Source organism: Paramacrobiotus metropolitanus, unplaced genomic scaffold (assembly GCF_019649055.1).
Source record: "Paramacrobiotus metropolitanus isolate TYO unplaced genomic scaffold, Prichtersi_v1.0 Parri_scaffold0000035, whole genome shotgun sequence".
NCBI classification, from domain to species: domain Eukaryota; kingdom Metazoa; phylum Tardigrada; class Eutardigrada; order Parachela; family Macrobiotidae; genus Paramacrobiotus; species Paramacrobiotus metropolitanus.
In genome coordinates, this window is record NW_026570255.1 from 755122 (window position 1) to 778556 (window position 23435).

Below are 23435 nucleotides of genomic sequence, written 5' to 3' on the forward strand. Positions count from 1 at the left end.
TTCAATAATAATGTGCACAAATTTCCAAATCACATAACAATAATCCCTCAAATTTTGGCCAATTCTCAACAACAATTCACAAAAGTTTCTAGCACGTACAAGCCTTACCTTCACGCCAATTTGTAGCAACAATGAGTTCTACCTGTAGTGCTGTGTGTATGAGCCCTATGGATCAGGTCAACGATGACCTTAACAATACCTATAACGATTAGGCAACGCACCGGTGTTTGACTGACCTTTAATGATAATCAATGTGCCCACTACAACAAAGCTATAAGCTAAACAAAAGGTCAAGCTAGTACAATCGCTGGATGGTCCGGTGCAGGGCTGGCTGTAGACTGCTGGTCGGTTGACTTCGCAGGGGAAAGCACACTGGCTTCCGGTGGTTGCAGCTGTGGTTTTATATACCCGCGCGGCGGAGTGGTGCCGCCAGCCGGAGGGTGTGGTCACTGGCGTTATCGCGTGGGAATGAGGCCGCATGATGCAAGGCTGAGCGAGTCTGATGCAAGGCTGATGTCATATGATGTAATCGTCGCTGACCTCGATGATGCTGATGACTAAGCCGTCCGTGACACAGTCCGCGGGTCAAAAACGTATGTAAAAAAAGTGGATAATAGTGGTTCTACATAATTGCTGCAAACAAACGGTTTTATAAATACAACTGCACTGCTTTGAATAATCGGCGTGAAAAGCGACGGCGAGCGTCCGCTCTTTCTCCCTCATCCCCGCCGGCTGCGACCGTCCCAATCGTTGTGCTGGTTGAAGCGGTTGATGAAGTCGGCGCGGTGGATGTTCCACTGGAATTCGTATGGAAAGTGTCGCGGTCGGGCGTCCTGTCCGTCGGCCAGAGACAAGCTCCGAATGCCCACACAACCGTTTCACCCGTTTTCGCACGCCTGACGTGGCACGGACGGAGCTGGGACAGAGAGAATGGCGATAACCCGATAGACGGATCGTCTACGGTCGACAGCCTAGCTGTCGAATTATCATTTGGTACGATGTGCACCGGCACTTGTATTCGGACCTGTAAGAAAACGACAGTCGACAGTGAAACGATAGAGAGGGAGTTTTAGCAACCCAATATCTTTCCTTTTGCTTATGATAGTTTATTACCATCTACAGACTGCACATGAGAATGATACATGGATGGAATCAGGGAAGTACTAACAATTCTTCAAAAATACCTTCAGTCGTTCATCGGACGCCTCTGCAGAAACCACGAATTCTGTGCTGTTCTGCAAGAATTCAATTGGCTCATAAATAACGACTGGTGCCCGTCAGAAGCTCGGCAGAATCTACTGATTTTCGTCAGTGCCGTGCTGTGAATCTGACGGCAACAGTTGCAGTCGAATGTCGGAAATCATGGCTAAAATTGTTCGGCACAGTACGTTTGCGGTCGAGTGCACTACCTGCGAATCCAACGGTTTCTTCAGCATAACAGTTCCCTTCTGTGGATCCACAAAAAACAGATCGCTGTATTCCGGTTTGTCGGCGCTGATGCTGTACACCACAACACTTCCGGGATTGGATTGGTAATAATCTCGATTCACTCGTAGCTGTGAAATCGTTGTACCTAAAGCAACCATTATTCTGCTGCTTCATAAGCTGCCAACGGTTTGTAACACGGGAGGTATTAATAACGAAACGAACTCTGTGCACGCATTAAGTACTCGGAAACTTACCGACAGGCGTCGTCACCGGAAGATCCCACTTATACACATTATCCAGTAAATAAACCATGGGCGGGGTATGAAAGGCGCCAGCATGGAGTATTACTGAAATTTCCAGTAGTATTTGAGGTTAATAGTAGAAACTGTGACTGATAAAACACAAATAAATAAACCAGAATTAAATAAATGAAAAAAGCATAAGATCAAACAGATATAAAAAATTGTGAAATACGGTATAAAAATTTGATGTATGAAATATTGTATAAAACAGCAACATTAATTTTAAAAAAATACGGTAATAAGTAAATTAAATAAGAATAGATAGCAAAATCAATAATATTACCTTTGATACGCGTAACAACGGTACATAAAAGAATAATCGTTTTTATTATAACTATGCAAACAATGACAAACGTTTTAAAGATTAAAGAAAACGTAATGAGCTGCTATGAAAAATATCCATGCGTAAGTGGCATGATAATAACTGGTGCCTTACCAGCGCAGAAATAAACTAGAGACGATGCCGAGGATGGCTGATGCAGCAACGTTACGGTAAGCATACCGGTGGCCAAGTAATTCGCAATCACAACATACAGGTAGGTGAACAATGCGGCGTGCGGTGGTGTTGCTATTCTTTGTGGTCGGGCCAGATTTTACGTACTGGTATTTCACTGAAATCGTCGACTGCCGTTTTATAGCAAGTTTAGTCAGATTGCCGATTATACACTTAAAGTGCTAACATGTGACGGAAGGAGATGACTGGCGCAGGATGTTACAACGAATCCCGATCTGAAGACGGCGAAACGGCGGCTGTAACTGGTTTTTTTTTCTCGCGGCAATGAACAGTTAATTTAACGATCATACTAGTAATGATGCATCGGAGTGGTAAATGAATCAGCTGCTTTTAATACCTGCAACCCGTTACGTTTGCCTCGAATGCCAATTCAGTTAGTACTCACTTTCCAGCGCGGAATTAAATAGCAGTGCTTTCTATGCAGTTGTGCATTAATTGTAATTTTCACCACTTCTTATGAACGAAAGTCGTAGGGCAGTGTGATTGCTGTACATTAGTACCGTCATGCACTCATCAGCAAAAGGTCACTATTTTTCTATGTTTATCAAACGGAAACATCCCCGAAGAAACGCTTGCAGCAAATCTCAAAATTACACTGCACTAACTGGAGAACAAGCCAGCCAACTACGAGGGCTACTCGGAAAGTAATGATAATCAGTATCAGTTAGTAATCATAAAATTATGCACTAATTTTTTAAAAACTGTAGCATTCATAACTAGATCATAGGGCAATGGCCGTGGCCATACCGCCTAAGGTTGGCGGTTTGCAAGACTCTGAACATGGCTGGGTAGCGCTGATTTTTTCACTGATCACTGAAAACGTTGCCTTAATTACTGGCCAGTTTTCATGATATTATTTTGAAAAATTGATTTGCAGAGAGAAGTGTAGAATTTTTTCATGCTGCATTGCCTGTTCTGTTGCCTTAATAAGGACCATTCTTTGCTGATGTTGCCAGCTGGTTCCAGCGAACTCGCACCGAGAAATCCGTTTTGACAACGGTGCTCAAATTTTGGAATGTTTTTGCGTTTTCACTTTCGAAAAGTCCTCATAGTCGAAACCCTGATCGGAAGTATTCATTTCCGACCCCGAAGCAATAGCAGAGGGTCTAAGCATTATGGAAGGAAAGGTGTCGAGGGTGTGCTGCAGCTTCTTACTGATAAAGCAGAAGAAAATGGTTTTGACACGGTATCACCCGTGTGGTGCAATATCGCGAAAATCCACAGATAAGCACTCCGTCATTGCTTTATTTTTTCTCGGCCTGGAGTAAAGTATCGTTCCACATTATTTTTCTTAGGTTACCTTAGTCCTTTATCTGTTCGAAATATTTCCTGGCTTGAAAAAATTGTTGCGTGGCAAAAAGTTTGAAAATGATGAAGAACTGGAAGAAAATATCAGTACACCGATCTCTAAGATACCGCCTAATTTCTTTTCGAAAGCGTTTGATGAGTGGCTGTTTAGCTGTTTACGTTGTATAGAGATTAAGGGACATTGTTTTGAGAAAATACGAGGAAAGCGCTGATGCAATAAAAAATCGTGCGATAGTTATCATTACTTTCCGAGTGACCCTCGTACAAAGCAGCGCGGTGCCACAAGGTGACCAACGCCGTTATTCGCTGTTTAGCATAATCTGTAAGCCCACCGTCGCCCAGCCCTTGGCCGCATCGTGCACGACATCCGGCACCCAGAACTTGCACCGCACATTGACGATCACATCGCGCGGCAGATCCAGGAACTGCAGCATGACGACGGGGGAGAGGTAGTTGGCCTGGCCTTGATACGGGAAGAAGGACTGGGGGAGGCTGGCCGGGTACATGGCCAGCGGACCCAGCAGCGCCGAGTCCAGCTCCGTCTCGCCGGCGCACGTCACCGGGATGGACTGGCTGTCCGGTGGACTGATCAGCTGGATAGACTGCTGGAAGGCCGTTACTTCGCTGGGGACTGGGGTCATCACGTTGGGGAACCAGCCGTAGATCTACCGATAGAGAAACTCATTCGCTATAAAGATTATTCGATGAACGAATCTTTATGAACAGATTCGACAGTGAAGAAACATCAAACCTTATCAAAAGCAGCACTGGCGTGAAACACGGTTTCCCTTATTTTTAAATGAACCCAATATTGAGGTTCATTATACATAGAACCGATGACCTTTCTCGATTAAAAAAATTGCGAATTTATTTTTATATTTATTAGTTATTTCCCTATTTTGCATATTAACATTTTACTCGCCAACCCAATTTTTTGCCTTTCTACTCAGATAATTTTTTTTTCCGCAGAGTCACTTTCTGACGCTTTAAGAATGGGAATGAGCAAACTAGTGTTCTAAAATGTACAACGTGGTTTAATAACACGTGCCACATATTCACGACGAGCGATTTTACCTCGGTTCCGACTTACAGATATGTGATTTATAACCAGCAAATCAGAAGAAGATTCCTACTTAGGATTGCGGTGAGAACGGATAAAACGTTTGGGCCGTACCTTGTTGATCTTGAGCAGCACACAGGGCTGATTGGTGTTGTACCCGAAATCATACTTCTCCGCGCACGCTCCCAACAAACTCATATCAAACTTGCAGACGTAATCCGAGTGCGTATCGTCAGGCTGCGTCACGGTCGTGTTGGGCGTTAGCGACATGGGAGAGCAGTCTAAGAGCGGGCCGTTGTTGGTTGCCTGGTTGGTATACGCTGCAAAGGAAACATGAAACAGTAGGATAACGCTTCTAAGAATGAACTATCCCAGCGTGTAACATGCAGCAGCTGTGGTTGGCACTCACCGACTTACGGGCTAAGAACGTCTTTAGTTGGTCAATGTACATCTGTTTCGCGGTGCTGTTGATCCAGAGCAGCTGGCTCTCGGGATCCGGTGGCCGCGGGCGGAAGCCCATTCCTGTGAAAATGTCGGCGCATTAGTAAAACGACGAGACCCTCATGAGATAACTAATAATTTTGTTGTAGAATTATTCATATAGCAAGCTATCCTTTTTCTCCTCGTAATTTTCGCACTTGCTGTAAAACTGTTTAATACATATTCATCTGCTAATACATTATTCAAGCTGCAAGTATTTATTTTTTGAAATTTAATTCTTTGTGATTTTTGGTTTCTAAAATTATGAATTTGCGCCTTTTTTGTATTTATTTTTATTCTTGTCATTACGTTTTCCGACAAATTAGTGTCGCTTACCCATCAGCAACTATGCTCGAAAGACCGAAAAATGACCGAAATCCGATTATTGCGAAAGGTCGCCAAAGACCCTGAATGAAATGTTTCAAAAAACTTTCCCATTTTTGGGAAGAATTAGCAATAACTGAGTAAACCATTTCCCGAAATTTAGTCTGTGTCATTGTTAGATCAAATAATTCAAATTCCATGAAATAAAAAGAACCAACCAGGTGTTGTTCCAATCTGTCCGGAATCCCGCTGCCACCGCGGCTGCCGCGGATCCAGCGTCATCATGAAGAGATGCAGCGCCGCGGCGAAGAAGGCCGCCAGGAATCCGTAGAACGCCAGATAAAACGCAATGACCTGCAGCCACTCCCACCCGGTCCGCCCCATCACCGTGCCGTCCTTGGGGTTGTAGAGGAATGTCTGCAATTCGCGCCATTGCTGCACAATGGGACTGGGCGGGATCGTGGCCTCCAGCAGCTGCGCTTCCGAGAGCGCCGCGTTATCGGGCATTGTTAATCCGTTAGCACCTTCTTATACGCAACATACTGTCGGGCCCATAGGATTGCCTTCTTTTCAATTGCACTGAAATATCACTCCACAAATAGACTTATTGGATTCGTATTCCACGTCATGACTTTCACGTCAACACAACGTATTTCACGACAGATACAGATTTCTCATTCAGATATGTAAAGATTTTCAACTTTTTTGTTCAGTTTCAAGATTAATGCTACCATTTCCTCGTGAGATTATTTATTCTCTTAATTTCTCGTAACAGCATAGCGTTGAGAGGTTGTTGCTGTGTACAAATTTAATTAGTGTACTTGTGTAAATTCTGTTGACGCAAATATATAATATTTATGGAAAGTGTAGGAGACAAAACACGATGCGCACAAGCGGACTTCAGTTTCCTCTCGCATGTCATAAGTACGTTAAACTTGTTGCCTAACAACGAAGGCTAAAAAACGACAAACACAGTCGCTGGAAGAAAGCAACGATCAGCAGGTTTCAAAGCTCAAAAAGGGCATAATCCTGTCGCAAATGCAACCACCCATCGATCTCTGTCGCCACGCAGATCAACAGAAAACACAAGTTCCAGCGCGAGCAAAATGCTGTCAAAACCTAAATCAAAGAAAAACGTGAGCAATTACAAACGGTCCTCCTGTTAAACAGCGTACGGACAGCATTCCTCGCCCGAATTCTCTTGGCCGGATTATTTTGCGAAACCGACCGAAGACCGTCCGGTTGGGTGCACCGTGCGCTTGTGGCGAAAGGTCAACCGCCACGCCGCAAAAAATAGTGATCGTTGTTACATCATCCTCGCGTAGAACATGACACCAACGGTTAGCGCCGCCACGCCCATAGCGTCAACGATAACATTCTGCGCAGCCGACTCGGTGGTGGTGGTGGAATTGACGGAGATGGCCGACGCTGCAACACAGTAAATATCGTCACCAGGCTTTCAGTGTTAACACGGGCAGTGGCGCCACTACTCACTGGTGGGCAGTGTCCCGAGCATCGGCAGCGTGTAGTTGACAATATCCAGCAGATTATTCCAGTTCATCTTGTTGCAGAGATCGGTGGTGCAAAAGCACAGACGGTCCTGGTTGGGCCGCTTGGGATCCGGCCCCGGCAGACAAAATGCCCGGCCGATGGGGATTTTGTAGACGGCGAAGAGCTTGCGGAAGCGGAAGAAGTCGATGGTCCAGCGGTCGGCGTCGGCGCACTCGCGGGTGATGCGGTTCTCTAAAAAAACGTTATGACACGTAAATTCGCCCACCAGAACGCTGCTACGTATGTACGATTTATGGAGGACAACATTTTACTTCGAAGTGCAACATAATATTACGGCAAAAAAAACAAGAACCAAGTGTTTCAGTTTTCAAACAAACTGACTGCATGTAAAACTGGAGGATGCCAGTAGCGCAAAAATTAATTAATTTTCGTAGATTTATCGATCCAGAACACTCAACCAATCGATCGTTTAAATTTTTAAATTTCATTGTCTTATTGGTTTTCTTATTTCATCCAATTTGTAAGAATCAAACATCTAACATTTCACGTAATAAACGTTAAATCAAAATCCTTTGAAAATTCATGAGCTGGTTTATCTCGCAGGCGAAATGGGTGGGAGCCGTTGGTTTCAGAATTACTTGTTTCTGGAAATTTAGTTAATTTATGTATATTACACATCTCTTTTTGGTGAATAAAAATTGCAGAAACCTAAAATAATAATAACTGCCGGCGTTTGAGCGATTACAGCGAAAAATCTTCTAGCAATTATGGAAAATTAGTTATTCTCAGAGGCGGATTATGGCATTTTTCGAGACGATTAACCGCAATATCTCGCGACCTAATTGACAGATTTTTTTTCTGAATACATATTCCGAATCAGGAGAATTTTATCTTTATTTTGGTATAAGATTTTAAAAAAACGCTTCGGAAATTTTGCCTGGGGCAAAACTTACGTGTCTGCCCTAAAGAACAGTACACGTCCAGTAAATTTCCACCCCATGACTCCGTTTATTGAGCTGTATGATCCAAATTTAAATTCTTTTGTCAAGACCTTCTTACCTAAACATTTTCGTGCAGGAAAATTCATTCAAATCACGAAATCAAGGTATAAAAGGAAGTGGGTTCTCGAGTTCGAGGTCGTTGGGTCTACGGGGTCGCCAACGGTTTTTGCTTGATCCAAGTTGAATTTTTCTTGCCAAAATAGGCTAGCGTTTACGAATAAAGTTATTGCCTAAAAACCTATCGCTAAAGCACGTAAAACTGTTAGTGACCTCGAAGACCCAGCGGCCTCGAACTCGAGAACCCACCTCCTTTTATACCTAGATTTCGTGATTTGAATAAATTTTCCTGCACGAAAATGTTTAGGTAAGAAGGTCTTGACAAAAGAATTTAAATTTGGATCATACAGCTCAATAAACGGAGTCATGGGGTGGAAATTTACTGGACGTGTACTGTTCTTTAGGGCAGACACGTAAGTTTTGCCCCAGGCAAAATTTCCGAAGCGTTTTTTTAAAATCTTATACCAAAATAAAGATAAAATTCTCCTGATTCGGAATATGTATTCAGAAAAAAAATCTGTCAATTAGGTCGCGAGATATTGCGGTTAATCGTCTCGAAAAATGCCATAATCCGCCTCTGGTTATTCTAGATGCGGCCTTTGGTTTCAAGCGCAGTTCGCGGTTAAAGAATGCAAAGCTCTCAAGTTCTACGGTCAAAAAGGCTTCGCTAGCGAAGAGCATACGTCTGATTTTGGGGTCGTAGAACATGCCGGAGATGCACATGGGAACCTCTGTTTGCGTATAGCAGTTCCGGATTATGGGCTCTCCACTTCCGTATGGGTTGCAATGGTCGGGGTCGAAGGGCAGGCTGGGCAAGTTGTCCTCGCTGAAACAGCTGTAGCACTGCAGACTCCGCACGCCTGCGCAGCAAAACCGCACTTTAATTGGTACTAAATCACAGAATAACAGGGTCATGAAAGGTCGCTGCTGGTATTATAGTGAACGTAGTAGTAAATCTATATAACACGGCCTTAAATAAATCGGCCATTCGTACTGCCCATATTTCTACAGAGAACCCCCTTGCGCACCTGTTCGTAAGGAGACGATGGCCACCAGATAGACTGTGACTGACCAACCAGCCATCAGGTTCTCAGGACACTCCTCGCCGTGCTATTCTTGCGCTGCATGTTGGCCGAAGAGATCATCGAAGATCGGCCATACTGTATATATCCCGTTATTCGGTCTTGGGCACTAAGAATCGTCCGATATCAACTGTGATTCCTTTCGACGTACAGTCTGTAGATTGTACGATAAATTTGCCAGGCACGTATTCACTGTCGATCCCGTGCTTAGCGTGTAGAAAGTAAAACTGATGAATAGTTACCCAGCTAGTGTTGCAGCTTGGGAAGAGAAGAAACACAATTTGCACGGGGACTGTTTTGGCAAGAAACAGTAAACGATTTGGTGACCTTTATAATAAAGACCCATTAGTGGCAAATCTCTAGTAACTGTTAAGTATTTAATATATTACTTTCTCAGTATCCAGTGAACAGGTTCCAAACATGTACATACAAATTTACATGGTTATATGTTTGGTTTGGTTTTCTTTACTTTTACTCGTAGGAATGCACTAGTACTGTATTACCGTACTATCACCCTTGCAATCACTGTACCACGTCGAAAACACAGTACAGTACAGCACAGTACTTATTATGTTACAGTATTCCATTTTCTGTACTTCAAAACCTGTCGAAATGTCTCCTGACCAGGGCTTTAAAAAAATAATCAAAATTTAGAAGGCACAACTATGGAAAAAAACGAATTTCTCACGACTAAGCTGGATTTAAACTGACCTCGCGTTGATTTATTCATAATAACCCAAGAAAATTACGCTTTAAACGGCAAGATCACTACATTTTTTTCGACAGCAGTTAGTAAATAGAATGATGCGCCTGCGCGGGTTTACACTAACGGTAAGATTGTATGAATAACAGATTATTTAAACTGTCTTTAGAAACAAGAATCAAAAGAATCGGTGAAGAACTTGTTTAAAAATAATTCCTTTTATTGTTACTTCCGACACGGCAACGTTTTCAACGAGAAATTAAAAATGTTAACTGCAGATTTTTATTACTGTGATAGTAGAACGTTTTAAAAGCTCAGGGGCAAAAGCAAACCTTTTTCTTTCACAGTAATAATTATTGCTGCACTGTAAGGTCAGTACAACTGGCTGTAGAATAAACAATGGAACAAGCATGCTTCTGTTTTTCAGCTTTCATTTTCATTATTTTCATTATGAAGTAGAAATAGGTATTGCACGGTTTGCACCTTGTATCAGTTGCTAAGCTAGGTCCGTATCCATGTATCCAGTAAAATTACGTAATATGAAGTAAAATAATAATGTTCTATGAAATTTTTATTACTGTACATTATAACCTGTGCTTAAGTACTGGTAGATCTTTAGAAGAATTTTCAAGGCTTTTTGGGTGTGCGATAATTTTTTTGAAAAGCGTCTTGGTCTACAGTATTCTTCTATGTGCTTGATTTTTCTGAAAAAAAATATTTAAACTTATCATATGAATATTGAATTACTTCTTGAATTGCAAAGTTATTAAGACGTAATAATGTATGCAATAATGCAAGAAATAGCTGCGGCTTCGCCTCCGCGTGTCTTGTGATCCACGGCCCGAATTAGTGAATAGTTCGATCACACAATTACTACACATACATTCAGATATAGCAGCTCACTGTATTTCAGGGGAAAATCGTATTACGATAAACCCAATCTACGTCACGCTACGCAGATTTTTTTCAAGCGCCGTGATTGGGTGCCGTCGTGCCGACGCTCTTTGGAAGGTACCACTCGCATCCCAAAGATAAGTCAATTCCCCCCAGATTTCTTCTCACACGGGCACACGCCACGCCATATGTTATGGCATTTGATCAGGCAGCGGGATTTAACAGTACATACAGTATTTGTTGGTAATGAAGTGCATACATTATTTGTTGGTATCATTATCATTAAAATTTTGTAAGCATTTGCGTGCGCTGAACATGGAAATTATACGGAGGCAGAAACAAAATCTCACCGCCATTTACGTTGCGGCTACTTTTCGGGATGTAGTTTAGAAAATCTTTTAAACAAGGGATGAGGTTTTCTCGACCTCCGTCGGCGTTTATGTTGACCGTAATAATTTCAGCACTGCTTCCATCGAAAGTTCGGTATCGGGTATTGCGCTGTCCAGGGCAACGAGGCACTCGTTCAGCTTTTCTCCTTGTAGGAAATATAGACAAGTGCAAAGCAGAGCATCGTGTGCGTCATCCGCAGGGTGCAGTCAAGGTCATGGAACAACGCACACCTCGCTTTAGCCTTTATGCTAGCATCCGTATGCTAGCATAACATCCGTATGCTAGCATAGCATCCGTATGCTAGCATTGCTACCGTATACTGCCAGTTGCGTCGTGGCGTCTGAATAGTTGAATGCGCAGCAAAGCAATCCGTAGAGCGGTTTATAAATTCAGAGCTGTCGTGCTGTTGAGCAAAGCAACTGACTGGTTTCCGCTCATCCCGGGACATTCAGATCCCGCGAACCCTTCGCGGCGGTCCCACAAAAACAGTGCTGCCATCACAAGTAGCATGATCATCTGCAATCACATACATTACAGCATCGCTACTCACCAGCGTTCACATTAAGAATATGTCAGCGGTACAGGGTGCCCCAGTAAGTCCAGTTGACTGCGAACTGCGAAGCCGTCGAAATATGTACAAAGCCGGCGGCATATTCACTGTGGCGGTGTGTCATGGCCATTAGATGGCGCTCACGTGACGTAACCAACCGACAGACGCCCCTCACGAGCAATACTCTAATTGTAACTGGGATATCTTCTGGTACACCGAACACCAATCTTTGTACTTCTACAAGGCTAACATGGCTGCTTCAGTACTCTAAATTGTTATGTGATTTGCCGGGATGAAAGGGAAAGGGATAGAATATAATATAAAATAAACAAAGAGCGTAGCACTAGTTTTCTGCCATCAGAAATCCGTAGCAGTGCCTTACGGGAGGCTATAGGCTACAGCTCTCCAGGTGTGTAATTTCCTGCGTATCTGAATAGTAAAAAATGAAACATCATGAGCTCTTTACCATGTCCCGCCGCGCCACCACCTTTACGGGACATGGGTTACATGCACGCTGATGTCAAACATCGAAGTACAGTAATATAAGCATATTTACAGAAAATCGAATTATTTATCGTTATACATAATTCATTGCAGAATTAAATCCATGACTGCGATAATTGTAGTGTAGTGGCAGCTTTTCTCAGCGCTCAGCGTGCGCTAAATGTCTTTACACAGGGAATTAACCACCTGGCTCTATCCGTCTCTACGTACCCAACATCCGTTAAGTACGTTTTCCTATCGCGACATTATTCACTTTTGATTAGCGGTTATTCGTACGTAAATATTTCTAGACGTTCCTTATTTAAATTCAATGTATTTCGTGTGTTTAAGTTTGTTGCAAGAATAAACTACACTTTTCACTTTTACTGCGCTTAAACATCGCTGCCGATTTTGGAACGGCTATCGGTAGATGGGAACGGTTAGTCGGTCAGTTAACTGAAGGTACGCCTTCCTTGTACTGTAAGCTCATTACTTGTACCTCGAGAACTGTGGCCCGCTGAAAGGTCACCATGCGGCAGGCATAAAACTCCCCTCGGCAATGGCATTTTGCCGCCGCCATCACCGTTTCCATAAGCTCGATTATGCCGGTACGCGACTTCTCTAGTGCATGAGTATCATCCCACATGCCATCCACTGTTCTGTAGATTGTCTGTAAGAGTTGCAGTAATGAAATAAACCGTATAGCGACTCAGGGGGATCAGAAGGAGGAATGTAACTGACCCTAATGTACAGTGTAACCGACCCTAATATGACCGGACAGTTTGTGCACGTCGCATATTTTGTGCAATTGCGCCACGCGTTAAGTCATAAAATTCATGTGTACCACGATACTCTCATCGTGACGGGCTCAAGTCACTGCGGTTGTTTTGCGCCTCAATAATCTTACCGTTTCAGTGGCAGCGATCCCGTTATCCCTGTGAAAGGGCAGACTGTATTCGTCATGGCGTGATCATCGTGGCGTCGCCGAAGGCAGTCGGCCAACAGTCGCTGGCACTGCTCCAGAATTCCTTCGTGCTAAAAACATTAAATGCGGATAACGGCAAACATAGTGGACGGTTTCATTATCAATGGGTTCAAAAATGCTCTCGGTGCGTACCCCATGATGTAACACCTGGCGGTTCTATAATAACCGGTCTTAGCTACGCGGCAGGTGAAATTCTAATTTTAATCTTTCTTATTCATAAAAAATTCCTACAACTGTGCACGGAATCTTTTTGAAAGCAATAGAAATTATAGTAATTAAACAATGGTTTTGTATGGAAAAAACGATGCTGCTGATGCCTCTAAGGGACGCAAAGGATTCAAAGGAAGATCAGACATGTTTCCGCGGTAAAAAGAGCATCATAAGTTTTAGCCGCAGCAAGGGTAAAAAGCGAAAGACGTTCCCATGAATTTCTGCGTCAGAGACTGTCACTAGTGATACAACGGGGAAACGCTACATCAGTTTTGGGAACGATGGAAGGAGCAGAAAAGTTAAACGAAATTTTCATGTTGTAAAATTGTGTTGTTTTAAGCTGTTGCATAACCGTTGTACCACAGGTAATAAAGGGGTAAAAAGCTGTACTCATGCACCGTGCAGTACATTAGTCAAGTTACAGTATTGTCACGCTGTGCGCTTAACGAATAGAACGGCGCTGTGCGAATACGAATAAAAATGCGATACACACGTAAGCTGAATTTCTAATTAATTAGGCTACTGTAGGTCTAGGTCGTTTACATACCTTTTTAGTTGCTCGATCGACCAGCACCATCATGGTGATCATCATACAAAGATGGACGAGATTCTCAGTGGCAAAGTAGACCCAAAAGTAGGGATCTGGTGATGTGTTTGAATCCAGCATTAGCTGGGCCACGGTGGCAGCCAAGAGTAGAAGGTGGATAGGCTGAGCAGTAGTAGCGGCAGGCCGACATATGTCTGCATTCGGCCAAAGACTATTCCATACTCTTCCAAGTCCGTTTCATACCGGCGCGCTACGGGGAGGAACTCCGAGGCGGTCATACGGAGCAGGATGGGGGACAGGCCGTGCAAACTGTCCAGTATTCCATTGGCGGCTTGATTACAGTAGCAAAGATGGTCGCCATGATGGCAAAGACGGTACAGACAATTAGTAGGCTGATGACCAGCATTACAGCCATGCACGCTTCTAGCAGCACAGTGGGTATGCTGAAAGCGGCATAGCGTACGACCGCCTTGTTGGGGATACTGTCGATAATGGGCTTGATGGCCAGTCCGCACTGCCCGGCCAGCAGAACGGCGGTAGGGATCAGTGCCGCGGCCAGCGTCCGCCTGAGACGGTGGCTTGCGATGTTAACGGGGCGGTCATGGTCGTCGCTACAGACATGGCGGCGTAACGTCCAATAGATCGTCCGTTGCTGGCGGTGGAAGATCACTAACTCGCCCAGAACGAGGAGCGCGATGGTTGAGGTTATTTGGGAGAAGGTGTCCGTTATGAAAAACAAAACAGGATTATATTTATATTGGGCACAGGAACGGGAATAATCGACCGTATTGTTCAAGAACAGATCGGCCCAATCGACGCCGACAATAAATATCTGCACACTGAGTAAAAGGGCACCGGGAATTGCGCGGCGTACAACAGAGAGAACGGTTGTCAACATAATTGGGAACATGCGATAGTGTTACACTGCGCTTATTTATCAGTTGGTAATGTAAGACTTTACACGTGGTGGATACTGTGTGATTGCTAACTGCACGATAACGTTTATCCGTGCAGGGAAATGGGAGAATAAAGATGGATCGATAATTACTCTGTGTAACTAGCCTATCTACAGTGTACCGTGTACACTAAGACAGCGCGGCGACAACGGTGTTTTTGTAGCTTTACTCACACAACAAATAACAAGAAAGGTTCGATTATGTTAAACTCACATCCAAAGCAAAACTTGAGAAAAACACTACTGACTTCACAACTGAGAAAAGCATTAGACTTATAAGAGAAAATCCACGATTCTACAAACAGGATAAAATGGAAAGTCATAAAATGCCAACACTTGCACAAACACACCCAGTTTCCATTAAGACGGTAGTAACTCATATATAGAGTACATATACAACATGCACACTAAGTGACGGTTAATGACACAGTTCTCACATCGGCACTTAGGCCTAATTAGATAAGGGAATATGCACTTAATGCTGCCGCTCCTTCCATTGTCCCGAGCACGAAGCAGCGTTGCCTCGCTGAATTTCCAGCGATGGTTGTTGTCGGAGAAGCTCGTGAGAGCGAAGTTCCCCCGTATATGCTGTTGGAGACGCTTACCGATTTCTTTCACTAAACGGGTAGCTGACTTTCCCCATGGTCCAAATGTTTCATAAGCCAACGGTGCGAAGACGTATCTGCCCTCCAGGTACGATTTCAGCCGCGCTTCTATGTCCTCAGCCTCAGCAGCTGATCCCGCGGTGACTGACGTAGATTTCCGATTAGACAAAGCAACGGTATCCGCACAGGTCACGTCCCATGACAAACACATACCGCGCTGCCACGCAAACATTGTACAGCCTTCTGGACAACAATCTAACGTGTGGGATGTGCTTCGTGGCTCCAGTTTTGCGGGGATGCCGGCAGCTACTAAAGATCTGCACAGAACACTGTTCAGGCCGTTCACTGTCAGATTATTAAGTTTCAAAAAGTGTGGATACTGGCTAATTCGGCAATGAATGTTCTTACATGCCAAGGATCCTTTATATTCCTTTATACTAAAAGAATAAGAAGTGTTCAAAATTGAACTGCGGGGAGTCAGTCCCAGCCACACACAAGACCAAACTTCGATATCTTGGTATCATTCGATAGCTCTTATCGTGTAGTAGAGCCATCAAAAGTCAGATCTGAGAAAAACAGTTCCAGTTTCATAAAAAAGTGAAAAAACGTAACATGCCGAGTCTACGGGAGAAGCGAAGAATCCACCATTGCAGAACCGACCACCTCACCATTGTCTCAAATAAACAGCCAAAAACCAAGCCCGTGGCTGCCAAGCAGCCACGGGCTTCCAGAACGTTTCACTGGAACGAAACTTGAATGTTTATAAATTATAAAGTAGCCTTGCGTTTCTAATTTCTCATCGAAACTCAGACTCCGAAAGAAAGGAGAGTTTGATGAAAAAAGCAACGAAGAGTCGAAGCGTATCGCGCAGTTTCAACCCTGATCATTAAGACAACTGACCTCCGCAGAAGTCTGACCAGTTTTAAAGTAGCAGCGCGCGCAAGGGCAGCAGCTGGTGACTGGTGAGCAATGGAAGTGCGCATTTTTTGGCAGAGTCTGCCGGCTCGAAAGCAGTAAGAAAGGAATTTCTTAAACTTCTGTTTTGTAAAATTTGTGACAACCAGCAGAAGGCGAAGCAGCCAGGGAGAAAAAGTTTAAAAAAACATTAAAAACCAGCAGCAAAAAATTATCTACAGAACGATATGAAGCCGATTTAAACCGCGCAATTTGCACGGGGTCTGTCATTCGATACACATCTTACATATCAAAGTCAGCAGCAGAGCCAGCAAAAGTCTGATTTGAGAATGGTAGGCAACGGTGGCTCCAGATGTCACGGATCATTAGGTTTTTCCTTTGCGTCATAAATTTTCAGAAAATCTGATTTTTTTCCAACGTGTGGAATACATAAGAACCGAAGACAAAGCCGCAGGCGACGCCGAGCTGCGGCGCGAGCGGAGCATCAAGTGAAACATTAATCGTGGCAATTTTTTTGCACGGGATTGCATTCCGCTTTCCCACCACATCCCATACTGATACTTTCGGATTTAAAGGGCACGGGTGGAAAAATTATTTTTACGGGTGAGATATGCAGAAACCAGAAACGTCAAATGAGCAGCATGTGCTCCATAGTTCTGAGTCATAGTGCTGTTTCCGGTATCCGACCTTGGGAATATACGATTGCTCAAGTTTGTGGCGTGGCCACGAAAAATTTTTCGCGCATACAATACAACGCATGATACGAAAAGTTAACCGTGATCTTTTTCGCCAAAAAATAAATAATAATCATGATATCCTTCTGATTTTAAATCGTTCCTATTCCGTAGCCTATATGTTGCGCGCAATTTGCGCGGGGTCTACTAGTTCAGATAAATTCTTACAACATAACGGTTAAATTTTCAAATATTTGGCATTGGTTATGTCATAACCAATGAAAAATATTTGAAAAATCTATAATCTGGAAGCGGTGGCATTGGCTATCGCAAGCCTGAATCAGCAGGGCGCAATCCGAGGGAAACCGAGAAACGGCTGAAAAAGTCGCCGATGGGGGAATCGAACCCCGGCTACAACGTTAGACCGCGTAGGCAGTACCACGCACCACGGCGCAATACGTTAAAATCCTTTGAAAGACTTTATCGCTTTACGTGAGCCGCTTCTCTCCTCACACGTGCTTCACAATTCCACATGGGTGCTCGAATCCATCCGCAGCCCCACAAAATCAAAACTGCGGAAACAGCCTGGTTGTACTGCAATCAGCGTAGTGCAACAGCATGTAGACTATGTACAGACACTGTAGTTATTTATTGTCGGTATGGCCACGCCCTGTTGATCTTTGCAGATAAAAATATTTCTTTCAGTAAACTATGGTAATATTCTACCTTCCATCGAAATCGTCAATGGGTGGATTGCTGCACAAGTTAGTGCACGCCCCATGGTTGACTAATCACCTTTGAAAAACTAATTGAAAAATTCCAACCGAAAAAGCAGATGTGAAACTGATTAGTGCCGGGAATTCTTGGAAAAGCATGCACAAACGCTGGTGAAACTGAAACACCGTCCTTCAAGAATTTGACGTACAGAGTGCGTACATTAGATTGCGCGATTAACGCGCAGACGAATAATGCGGTCGCAGCCATGCTTTGAGCTGTCAGACCAAACGTACAACCACCGACCAAGATGTGTCTAGTCGAATCAACATAGAAAACATGACGTCAGAGCGTGTAAGCAGGTAAACGTTGTGAATGGTAAATTCTGCAACGGTTTACCCAGCTTAGTGAGTTTGCGCGTTCGTCTAACCGTTGCGCTTCGATGTCGAAACATAGCCATTACCTAAATGAGTAAATCACGGGCTTGAACAGATCTATAAAAAGTTCTGTGTGCTTGGAACGGAAATACATCAACCCAAACACGAAACGATCAACCTCAGAATCAAATTCTGGACACCGATACCACATTTGCTAATTTCATGCTTTAGAAAATGGCTGTTGGCCTGTGCACTTCGACGTTCAGTTTCTTTTTGTTGGCGCGCTCGTCTGGTGTTGTGTTGAGATTTTTTTCGGTGATTCCCTGCCGATTGTTACGCGGCTCGCCCGCTACCCGACGCGCATAGATTCCACAAACAATTGACCTTAACACCATTAAACAAGACAAACGAAACTGTCGACAAATGCAACTGTCACGTTGTGTGCATGGGGTAGGTAGCAGCCGCCCTGGGCGGCGTCTGGTGTAGACTGTAGAGTGCTTCCATTGTCTGTGGCAATGATTGGTTTATTGCTTCCCTTTCCTCCTGTTTCGGTATTTCTTCCCTGTTTGGCTATACACTCTTCTTTTGTGGGAGAACTGCGTTCTCTCATAACCCGATTTATCCGTATTTTCGAGAGGGTGTCAGACCTCCCTCGTGACAATACGTAGGCATAACTGTTTGCAGCGCTGTCCGCTGTGACACAACTTTGCCTGGCAACGATACGTCGCTGTGAATGACAGCACTGATAAAAACTAACCATTACTACCACTACGAGTATGGAGCAGTATCTCCAGACAATACTATAAAAGGTTAAAAAGTATCCAGTGCCTGAGCGGAATTTTTATTTAAAAAATTTCCTGACATATCTGCCCGATTCGTTGCGCTTCCAGCCGACGGTGCACCGTCGAATGGTCAGAATGGCTTTTTAATTAGTCTGCTAATATTGTGAACCACTATCGGGTCAAACTGGAGTGGATGTAGTAGAAACTACCAGCGTTGCGGTGTTGCTCGTTCCACCATTACATTGCTCCTCCAAATCGTGAACCACGATAATATATCTGGTTCTGCCAGGGGGAGATTCTTGCTGATGGAGCGATGCCAGAGGATGTTAGTCACATGTTTCGTGGCGCTGTTACGGATATTAGCCAGTAGGAAGAGCACATGATGTTTAGTCAGTATGCGGATTTATTGAGATTGATGATGTTTTATAGGCACGGCACAGAATAGCGCTTTCAACTGCTACTCCTGCACCTCCGAATACACGAGCTCCACGGCCTCCTTGGTTTTTGATGCCAATACCTGCCCGAGTCCCAACACGGAGGCCTGCAGTTCGGGGGCGTGTTTAGCCGCCATGTGGACGGATCCCAAGGTCCAAGGTATGCGCTGTATGCGCAGCAGTATCTACATTCACGAAAAGTAAAGTGACATTTCTTTACGATCAGAAAATTGTTTCCCTAACTTGCTTTCTTCTTGTCCATTTTCCTACACTTCGACGGTTTTCGCATTGCGTACGCTTTGATAATATGGATATACTGGAACACGATATTTTCCGCATTGTTGCAAATTGGAAACCTTGATAAATTTTAATTATGTAATTTCGTGTACAAGCTTGTGTAAGAGCAATAATTAATCAGGTATCACGTAATCTGGTTTGGATAGGTCGTTGTATATGGTGTCCGATACGCTATTCTAAAACATAAAAATGTCCGGAATGCGAAAAAACCGAAATACTAAAACTTACGCTATCATTTCAATGTTCTTCCGAATGTTAAAATTAATGATTTGCCCGTTTTTTTTTCCAAAAAATAAAAAACGAGCCTTATATTATTGATTTGTAAAATTTCTTATTGATAATCTCGTAAACAGAAATTTATAAACACTTACATTCACTTTGCAGAATAGCGCTACAGTAATAAACATCCAAATTTTTGTTAGAATTTGTATTAAAATTCTACTTTATTTTTAGTTCCAAAAGTTTGGAAATCGGATTTAAATTCGTTGAAATGTTAAACGCAGTCAACGTGGGCGAATTTGATTATCGCATAATGGTGTTTTGGTTGGGTGCAGTGAACAAGGTGACGCGGGCCTGCGCAGATCCCAACAAATGGACCTACGACGCGGCCCAGCACAAGCAGCTGATCAGCGACAAAAAAGTGCCAGCCGGCATGACCTACTGCCTAACGGATGCCGATCCCAAGCAGAAAGTATCGAGCAGCATACAGCGCATCTGCTTCTGCACCACCAATACCCTCTGCAACAAACTCAACTGGGCTGACCTGCTGAAATCCACCAATTACACCCTGTCCGGCATGGCCTCCACGGCCAGTAAGTGCGATGCGCTATAACTGTGACGCTGGCCCGTTTACGGGAAGTGACCTGGTACATTACGACAGATTCGTGTATTATGCACGGGAACTTTTGTTTCCGCGCAGTTCCAGACATTTCCTTTGCGGTGTTGTGACATTGTACTGCCGAAAATAATTTTTACGTGGACGTGAAAACGGTTTGCCCGCGCAACATTCGGTTGTGAATTCCGGTATTTTTTTCCAGTTTCAAAAAAAATTTTTGAATTTTTTTAAATTCATTTTAATATTGGGAAAGCACGATTAAAACCTGGTTTCGTGTCAAAACTATTTTTATGCTAATGTGCCTTTTTGTGGAAAATTTGGAGGAGATCGGTTCATAATATGAGACTTTTGGTACACCTTCTTGTTTTTTTTTACAAATTTTCGGAGTCATATATCACCCATAACTTCCCAATCGGATGTTGCGCGCACAAACGGTTTGCACGCCAGCGTACACAAATCATTTGGCTACAAAATGCAATAACACGAGGCAAAATAGTTGTTGGAGTGCGCGAAAGCGAAAGTGTTCGTTTATGTACTGTACACGAATTTGGAACCATGTATCGGGTCACTTCGCCTAAGCTTCAGATTGTGGCTGACCAATGGGCTACTCTAGCGAATAACTGGCTTGTCGTGTGCGTCCTCTGTCTCTAAATGCTAATGCTAATCGCAGCTTGATTATACAGTGAATGCGCAATCCAGTTCAGTCTATCCGGTGTGGAACTTAGGTATTGGTTTGCCGTAGCTTGCCTATACTGCTAATATTTTTGCTGTATTCCTTTGTACTCTTTTTTACTTTATTCTCACTGCATTTTTAAAATGGAGATATTATAATCATAATATCGTGCTAAACGCCAGCCTGACGAATGACGAATTTAATGATGTTCTATTTATCATGGAAATTCTAAGGGTATGTCTTCTGTTGCAGGTGTACTATTAACAAGCGCTTTGGTTGTGCTGTCCTTCCTTTTCCGTGATTGACGCCGCTGACCGTAATGAGAACCTAGTGTTGATGTGGGCGTGGCTGAACGAAGGGGTCTGCTTAGATTTTGGAGAAGTCTTGTACGCTGGTGTTGTGCAGCGGTGTACTGCAGTTCAGCAGCAGTACGATTAATTACTGCATTTTCCTGATAAACACAACGGAAAACTGTGCTAACGTTGAACATTGTTCAGTGTGTAACTGTGTGTTAAAGCTTGATATTATAGTGTTACCTGGTTATGTGGTCCCTGTTTTCTTGCAAAAGAGTTTTGCAGCTTACTGTAATGGTGTGTTTCTCTCCCGAAACGAAACGTTAGCGCGGTTGGTTACTAAAAACTGCAGATAAAACACAATGGAGATAAATGGCATAGTTTTGCAATAGAGCTGGAAAATGTCTTTGCTGCCGTAAACGTCAGCAGCGAAACGACTTAAACAATACTCAAGAGTTTAAAAAATTGGAATAAATTGTTAGCATGGCATCAACGTCTGTTTATCGTATCTGCGCTACAGATATGTAGTACCGCTAACATTGCGCGCAACGCCTGTAAAACAAACTGTTACCCACGGAGGCAGCAATCAGTGCAATAATACAGAGAAAAATCGGAATTACACGGACCAGTTAATGAAAAAGTGAGAAAAAAGCCAGTGGTCATAGGATCAAAGAAAAAACGTGGTGGTCAAATATTAGTTTCCGTCCAAGAGGGTGTTGCCGAGCGCGGAGCGCGAGGCATACCTTGTCTTTATATCTATATATCCATAGATTTATAAATCGCTACGTCTTTATTCCAAGACAATTAACTCTAAATTCCAGATACAACTTCGTAAGCGATTAATATTTTTAAAAAATAGTTCCAGACACGTAGGGTGGCCATAAGTGGTTTCGAAAATAGTTTGAACGGTCTAAAATTCAGCAAAAAATTCTAAAATTTAGTACTGTGACATTGTAGTATCTTTTAAAAAGTACTAGAAAGTTCAGCAATAGCTGCAAATTTGTGTTTTTTATTTGCGTTACCAGTACGATGTACTTAGCAACCCCAAAAGTCTATAATAATTATGAAGTATTGATGGTCATTACTCATCAGCACAAGACTTCATAAATCGGTAAGGCATCATATCTGTATTTTAAAATTCACCTATATTTCTTTTACGCATACAGGAATGGTTTTGCCGATATGACAGCGCACCGGTAAATATTATAAATTATTACTGTGACATTGGAGAATGTAACAGTAATAATTCTAAATGATTCTAAATGATTCTAAATAATTCTAAATAATTCTAAATAATTCTAAATAATTCTAAATAATTCTAAATAATTCTAAATAATTCTAAATAATTCTAAATAATTCTAAATAATTCTAAATAATTCTAAATAATTCTAAATAATTCTAAATAATTCTAAATAATTCTAAATAATTCTAAATAATTCTAAATAATTCTAAATAATTCTAAATAATTCTAAATAATTCTAAATAATTCTAAATAATTCTAAATAATTCTAAATAATTCTAAATAATTCTAAATAATTCTAAATAATTCTAAATAATTCTAAATAATTCTAAATAATTCTAAATAATTCTAAATAATTCTAAATAATTCTAAATAATTCTAAATAATTCATAATATTAATTCATAGTTCCGTACCTAGAACACAAATGGTCGCGCGGTAGCGCGACCGAAACTTGTATATATTCATACAATCTTACCGACCAAAGCGTATTTAGGCGCCGTTTTTATCTCCTGGTCAACGCGTGGTCAGTTTAAAACCAGCTCGGGCTTAAAAAATTCCATATTTTCCATAGGTGTGCCAATAGATTTTTGTTTGTTTTTAATAACCAATGGTCAAAAGATGGTTTCACCAGGTCTAAAGTATAGGAAACGTAAAGAGCACTCAGAGCAGTATTCACTGCACAGCAACAAAAAGTACTTATGATTAACATCATAACTGTAATCACGGAGACTATAGCGGATGCATAAATACTTGCCCTTTAGGCAAAATATGTATATTACGTCATGCAAAAGTCCATAAGTATTTCAGAGC

General features: G+C 42.7%; 4 protein-coding genes across 6 annotated transcripts; 1 reads left to right on the forward strand and 3 right to left on the reverse strand.

Moving 5' to 3' along the window:
- Nucleotides 1–224: 224 nt before the first annotated feature.
- On the reverse strand, nucleotides 225–2361 carry LOC129589505 (uncharacterized). The gene is made up of 5 exons (XM_055484286.1): nucleotides 2167–2361; nucleotides 1683–1775; nucleotides 1410–1573; nucleotides 1185–1235; nucleotides 225–1024 (listed from the first exon to the last, which is right to left on the reverse strand). The coding sequence occupies exons 1-5, from the start codon at nucleotides 2228–2230 to the stop codon at nucleotides 650–652; spliced, it is 747 nt and encodes a 248-aa protein (XP_055340261.1). The 5' UTR covers nucleotides 2231–2361; the 3' UTR covers nucleotides 225–649.
- A 1163-nt stretch (nucleotides 2362–3524) lies between these two features.
- LOC129589456 (sodium/potassium-transporting ATPase subunit beta-2-like) lies at nucleotides 3525–6190 on the reverse strand. Its single transcript, XM_055484231.1, has 4 exons — nucleotides 5635–6190; nucleotides 5030–5134; nucleotides 4727–4932; nucleotides 3525–4217 (listed from the first exon to the last, which is right to left on the reverse strand). Exons 1-4 carry the CDS (start codon nucleotides 5921–5923, stop codon nucleotides 3852–3854), a joined length of 966 nt encoding a protein of 321 aa, XP_055340206.1. The 5' UTR covers nucleotides 5924–6190; the 3' UTR covers nucleotides 3525–3851.
- A 140-nt stretch (nucleotides 6191–6330) lies between these two features.
- Nucleotides 6331–9529, reverse strand: LOC129589457 (uncharacterized). 2 transcript variants are annotated; one of them, XM_055484232.1, is made up of 5 exons: nucleotides 9458–9520; nucleotides 9015–9395; nucleotides 8670–8876; nucleotides 6911–7159; nucleotides 6331–6844 (listed from the first exon to the last, which is right to left on the reverse strand). In XM_055484232.1, the coding sequence occupies exons 2-5, from the start codon at nucleotides 9067–9069 to the stop codon at nucleotides 6723–6725; spliced, it is 633 nt and encodes a 210-aa protein (XP_055340207.1). In that variant the 5' UTR covers nucleotides 9070–9395; nucleotides 9458–9520; the 3' UTR covers nucleotides 6331–6722. The 2 variants fall into 2 exon arrangements, with proteins under 2 accessions (XP_055340207.1, XP_055340208.1); XM_055484233.1 differs by having other exon boundaries at nucleotides 8670–8846; nucleotides 9015–9529.
- Nucleotides 9530–18847: 9318 nt separating this feature from the next.
- Nucleotides 18848–21777, forward strand: LOC129589508 (uncharacterized). 2 transcript variants are annotated; one of them, XM_055484297.1, is made up of 5 exons: nucleotides 18848–19218; nucleotides 19282–19446; nucleotides 20138–20395; nucleotides 21102–21143; nucleotides 21344–21777. In XM_055484297.1, exons 1-5 carry the CDS (start codon nucleotides 19158–19160, stop codon nucleotides 21394–21396), a joined length of 579 nt encoding a protein of 192 aa, XP_055340272.1. In that variant the 5' UTR covers nucleotides 18848–19157; the 3' UTR covers nucleotides 21397–21777. The 2 variants fall into 2 exon arrangements, with proteins under 2 accessions (XP_055340272.1, XP_055340273.1); XM_055484298.1 differs by lacking the exon at nucleotides 21102–21143.
- The last annotated feature ends 1658 nt before the right edge of the window (nucleotides 21778–23435 follow it).